Source organism: Balaenoptera borealis (genome assembly GCF_965194805.1).
Source record: "Balaenoptera borealis genome assembly, chromosome: 1".
NCBI lineage: Eukaryota > Metazoa > Chordata > Mammalia > Artiodactyla > Balaenopteridae > Balaenoptera > Balaenoptera borealis.
The window spans coordinates 78,371,382-78,377,690 of NC_138860.1; the positions used below are offsets into that span (position 1 = coordinate 78,371,382).

Here is a 6,309-nt window from a genome sequence, read left to right on the forward strand (position 1 = left end):
GAAATTACTTGGTTAGGACTAGAGATAACCCACCCGATAAGACCCTTTCCTTCCCCCATAGAAAGGTGACCTTGCCTGAAATAATCTACCCTTCGTTAGAAACTTCCTCTTCCTACCCCCTTCATTTGGTACAGCTCTTCGAAATTCCTTTCTGTCTGTTAGATGGCTGGCTGCCTGCTTCATGAATCATTGAATTAAAGCCAATTAGATCTTTAAAGGTACTCAGTTGAATCTGACTTAATTTAGCAGATTTGGTGTCAGCGATGGAATCCGCAGAGCCCTTCCAAGATCTTCTGAAACATGAAACACGGGCGTTGTACCCTCAGACCTTTTGGAGTTCTGTCCTTTTCAGAAGGGCTCTGGGTAAGTTGTTCTATGTTCTGAGCTTTGCTCTCTTTGCATCAAGCTCCTGATCTAATTGGCTTGCCAGTCAGTTCCCTATTTGATTGGAAACCTCAGCCCTTGGTTCTGTCCCCAGATTCCATGTTGGGAATGACCGATGGCTCAGTCTGGAGTTCTCCGTTGTGTGGAACCCCAGTCTGCAGTCCCTATTCTTGGGGGTCTGCTGATTCAGTCCTTTCCCCAACCCCCAAATTCCACATTGGGAACTGCTGGTTGTTACCAGCTGAAAAACTGGACTGAGTTTCAGATCATACTGGGTCCGACTTAAGCTAGACTGGGTCTAGTAAATAAAGGCTATTGCTAATGGGATTCATAGAAGTAAAAAAGAAAAAAAAAAAAAAAACAACCCACAAAATTGGTGAGCATGGCTAAGGCACTTAAAAGCTGTTAGAGTGCTCACCACATAACTAAACTCCCGTGTTAGGATAAGTTGGTCATGGGACAGTTTATATTGACACTAGATTACCTGCCAACCTCAAGAAAATTTCCATGCTAGAAGGTACACTGTAAAACACCACACAATCCCCAACCCAGTGGCACGTCCCTCTTAGATATTAGTTTGCCTCTGAGAGACCCAAAGGCTTAACTAAAAGAAAAAAAGAAAAAAAAGAATCCTTGAATTCAAAAGAGTTGAGCATGCTGCCTTCCAGCACACCTGCTTAATTTATGTCTATGAACTATACTGCTAGAAGATATAAATACCTACAAAAATGGCAAAACCTTACTAAAAACAATCTAGAATTACAGTGGCCATTATGGGGAATGTTCCAATTAGATATGATTATTTAAGAAGTGCACCTGAAAGTAAGGGTTCCCAAATCAAACAAATAGAATAAGATACCAATTTTAATCAGCATGCAGAATTCTCCAAAAGGCTTCAAAATTCCAAACTAGCTTCATTGAAAAATGCATTGCAAAAGGCTAATGAAAAAGATACAAGAAGTACCTAATACAAAAGTCTAAGATTGATGTGATTCCTACTATTCCTCTTTAGCTCCTTTAATTGAGTACTCAGAGTCTACTGATCCTCTGTCTGAATTGTCTTTACATTACTGTAAACCAAAGTGGCCTTACAGACCCCATGTCTACCTTCAGTGGAAGGCCCCATATGAGTCCTGCCCAGAGTTGATGAGACTCTGAGGGATTTTTCTGGTAAACTGCTATGTTATTCCCTTAAACATCCAAAGGGAAACTAAATTAAAATTAATTAAAAACTTTGCCAAATTCTGATAGATACTGGAGCTTGCAGAGGGGATCTTGGGAAAACTGGCAGAAGCCAGCAAAATGTAAAAATTCTTATGGGAACCACCTCTCCTGGATCTCTGTGGAGAGGGGAATAAAATATGTTTTGCAACCTCTTTAGGGGACATCTCTTGGACACATCCAAGAGGTGTTCTATACTGTCAGAAATAAAACTATGTACCTGGGAGGGGAGGGGAGCAAACTGATGATAATATGGCTAGATGGGAGGATTAGCCCCTTGATATTTTTTAGGCTGCAACCCAATTCTTCGAGGAATTAAGAGCAACTGCCCTTATCTTCTCTAGAAACAGTTCAAAGCCCACCTGTTCTTTTTACCAATCCTGAAACTTCCCATATTTATCTCAAATAAATATTGTAAAAATTCTGGCTTTAAGAAGCAAAGTTCTTCTCAGAGGAACTTGCATTCCTTCCTTGTACCTTTGAGGTGTAAATGTCCTACCTGGTCTTCTCCAGGAATTATTTTCTAGGCCAATCTCTTTAAACTACAAACTCCAGGGAGGTAATACTTATTAGGGGGAAAACAAAAGAGGAAGAAGTCATTTAAAACTTAGGTGAATGAAAAATCTTTTGTCTTCTCCACAAATATTATTAAAAAGTTTTAGCCATCTGAGCAGGTAACCTTAACTTATTCTATCTACCATAACAACTTAAATCAAGCTTTTTTATAACTAGTGAACTGTGCATTATTGTACCTGAATAGTGGCAGTAATATTAAAATGAAAGCTATAAAGTCTCTGTTTGCCTCTGTCACTTATGTGTGTCTCTATATATTTGTGTTGTAGATGTATGGTATTTTTCTACCTATGGATAATATTGCCAAAAATTAATCTGTAAAAGAGCACTATTTAATTGGCTTAAAGAAAATTAGGCACTTAAATAAAGTGTTTCTAAAATTTTCAGTAATATAATAAAAACTGACCCAAATGCTTTTCAAGTTCACACAATCTGGGAAAATATTGAATAATAATGAAAATTCGAGCTTGTTGGTTTAATTAAAACGTCTACAGAGTTATATCTTCAGAGTTACCAACATTAAAAATAATGCAAACATACAACTTTTATTCTACCTGGGTTTACTAGTCAAATAAGTTCATGTCATCTCTGTTTCAAAATTTGTCAGCAAGAGAAATAACTTGGTATGATGAAATTTTCGTGAGTAAACATAATTGTTGAGAACAAGTGAATTAAATAGATGTAAGTGGGAAAAAAGTTTTTAGGTGAACTTTTAAAATAGTTTCCCCCCAAAAATTTTTTTAAAAATAAAAAAACAAAAAAATTTAAAAATAAAAAAAAAATTTTTTTTTTAAGAAAAATAAAATCATTTCCCCAAATCTTTTGGGTAAACTAACACCTTAAAGTTTTGCTAGGTTAAACTAAATTATGGACAGTCATTAAATATTTAGATCATTTCCAAATACCATAAAATACTGAAACGTTAATTACTGAACATAGGTTTATCCACTTTTGGCTTCCTTTCACAGAGGAGCTAAAGATGTTTGGTTCTATTAATAACCATGTTTTGTGCCACACTGAGAAATTTACTATGAAAAAGCAGATATTTCTAAAAACAATAAAAGGTATTTATACATTTGCCAAGCCACAAAATGCTAAAGTAATAGACAGTTCACAACTATTTACTTCTTTATTTCACTAAATCTTAAATTTTCTAAGGGTTAAAAACAGAAATAATGAGATGAATATCTCCATATGTAAAGAAAACAAGATGTGTGTTTTCAGTAAAAGAAGGTATGAGGAATGAAAAAACATTTTGTTGAATGAAAATAAAGTAATTTTGTCCTAAAGAGAGGCTGCTTATTTCAGAATGAAAGTTGTAGAAGGTTTGTGGAAAAGGAATCTTTGGTAAGGGATTTTATGCATGGTCAAGACTGGCTAAGATGGAAATGAATTTAACTGAGTGAATAAATTTTAATATCAAAAGGAAGCAGGTACAAAATTAGAATCTGCTTTTCCCTCTGTGAAAACAATAAAGTTTTATTGAACTATTGGTGTGCTCTTGATAAAAGATTGTAAGTTTTTTTTTTTCTTACCTCTTAAGTAATTTGCCTAGAAAACAAAGACTTTGTGTCTTGTCAAAATAATTTCCTGTGCTATCTTTATCGTGTCTTTTGATTAGTTAAGAAAGCTGAGTCTTCTCTATTAAAAGAGCTGCATTTTCCTTTACAACTATTTAACTTTCTGTATTTGCCTTTGAAGTCTTTAATTGTCATTATGGTTAAATGGATAACTAAGTATTGTTTTGCAGTGACCTATGATCCTATTTGACCAAGGGCTTTACAATCTTTTAATATTTTTGACAAACTTCCCACAAATCAAATTCTAAATGAAGTCATTTTGACCTCAAAGTAACTTTGAGATATTCCAGAGGACCCCTGGAAAATCTCAAAACACTTGTCCTCTCTTCTTATAAAAAGAAGATGTTAAACAAATTAGGCTTATTTGATATATTAAATTATATTGGAAGCATTGTCAAAGAAGAAGTAATACTAAGCCTTCTTTATGTTGTATTTGCATATGTTATAAATTTTATAAAATTTTGTGAATTCCTAGAAATCTGACATACCCTGGTGTAATGATTATCAGTCATAATTCCAGTCTTATCTTAAAACATTGTATGTCACAGAAATAACCAAATTTCCTTGTCAATTCCATTATAATGAGCTCTCAACAGATCTTTAACGATGGGCATTTTAAAGTTTTTTGTCATTTACAGACAGTTATTTTTTTACTCAGATGTTTTTGCAAAAGTATTTCTGCAAATGTGCTTCATCTTCAAAAAGATTATTGGAAAGGACTTTGACAAGTGCAGGTTTCTTATAGCTTTAACATCATAAAACTGAATTGAGTAAAAATTTACAGAACTAATGGAAAAACTGGATTCAAGCAAACAAATATTAATTACATGGGACTGAATTAATTAAGGAAGATGATTATAATTGTTTTGTTTGAAATATTGCTGTTTTCTTAATATTTTTTTCTCCAGATTTCAGGAAACCTTTTTTTCTTTTTTTTTTTTTTTTAATTTATTTATTTATTTATTCATTTCTGGCTGTGTTGGGTCTTCGCCTCTGTGCGAGGGCTTTCTCTAGTTGCGGCAAGTGGGGGCCACTCTTCATCGCGGTGCGCGGGCCTCTCACTATTGCGGCCTCTCTTGTTGTGGAGCACAAGCTCCAGACGCGCAGGCTCAGTAATTGTGGCTCACGGGCCCAGTTGCTCCGCGGCATGTGGGATCTTCCCAGACCAGGGCTCGAGCCCGTCTCCCCTGCATTGGCAGGCAGACTCTCAACCACTGCGCCACCAGGGAAGCCCGAAACCTTTTTTTCTTAAGCTATCTTTGACTTAAAGCAATTGGCAAAGTATACCTTTGTAAACAAAGATGAAATATTTACTTTTTCTCTCTACTTGATTTCTCCCAAATTTGAAAATTCTTAAATATTCTTTTCATGGCATTATAGTTAGTCATTTACCTAAATTCAATAAGAATCTGTTCTCCTTGTAACAGTATACAATTGGAAACACTGGTTATATTACTGAGGCTTTAACAGAAATGTCATATTTGAGGGAGATGTGCATTGACTCGGATATGACCAGACACTTTTAAGGAGCTAAGGTTGACTTTCTGGAGTCAGTAAAGCCCCTTGGAAAAATTGGCTTGGTACTTTACTTACAAGGTTCCAACGGAGCAGTCTTCCAAAGAGCTTATATGGTCAATCACTATTCTTGCTGCATTTATGTAAATAATCAGGCCAAGTTTAATGCGAATAAATTAGTTTCACTGTGGTTATCTTTGATTTTTAAAAATGGGGTGATTTTAGAGAGAAAAGTTATGTGTGCACCTTTGTAGATATTAAATTCTAATCCTGTTGATTGTCTTTGAGGTTTTGTTATATATCGGCAAATTGGACTGGGTGCTGAATTCTTCTATTTTCCTTAAGAATTTGGCTATGAATCTCCAAATGAATGTTCCAATTTTCTCCCATTCTGATTTGGAATCACTAAGAACAAAGACTGCCCTTGAATCCCTTTGGAAGGGACTCGTGGTCCTCCTTACTACCCAAATGGCAGCCAAAATCCAGGGACTTGAACCTTAGGTACACATCTCAACAGTCAAAGAAGACTCCATTTGACTTCTTGTCCTGCACACCAGCTGGAGATATCTCAGGTTGATCAAAAAGGGGGAATTATTTAAAAAAAGAGACAACTGACTTAAAATGGAGTCACTTGTATTAAGTCCTATGTTAGCAAGCCAAGATGCAATACCTAACCTAATTGCAGTTTCACCTCTCCCAGGAATGTGACTTTTAACCTGTCAGTGTGGAATTACCTGGCCTCTCTAATGAGGTAATCCACCCAATAAGACCCCTTTCTTTCCCTATAGGAAGGTGACCTTGCTTGAAATAATCCACTCTTTGCTAGGAACTTCCTCTTCCCACCCTCTTCTGTCTATAAAAGGCTTTCATTTTGTACAGCTCTTCAAAGTTCCTTTCTATCTGCTAGACAGGATGCTGCCCATTTCATGAATCATTGAATAACCACAATTAGATCTTTAAATTTACTCAGTTGAATTTTGATTTTTAAAAAAGCTCTGCTGCTGACATTTCCCCTCTCTGTTTTTTTACCCTACAG

At 35.6% G+C, this 6,309-nt stretch overlaps 1 protein-coding gene across 8 annotated transcripts in view; it reads left to right on the top strand.

Annotated features, from left to right (window-relative positions):
* Positions 1–6,309, top strand: part of LOC309635666 (C-reactive protein-like) — a 110,517-nt gene that overhangs the window by 72,245 nt on the left and 31,963 nt on the right. For 2 of the 8 annotated variants that reach the window (XM_082407190.1, XM_082407189.1), the window contains exon 2: positions 250–363. The exons of 3 other annotated variants lie outside the window; for them this stretch is intronic. In XM_082407190.1, coding sequence (XP_082263316.1) covers positions 264–363 — 100 coding nt within the window. In that variant the 5' untranslated portion in view covers positions 250–263. Of the gene's footprint in view, positions 1–246; positions 364–3,489; positions 3,526–6,309 lie in introns of those variants that run through there. 3 more of the 8 variants (XM_082407191.1, XM_082407188.1, XM_082407195.1) reach the window with 2 other exon arrangements.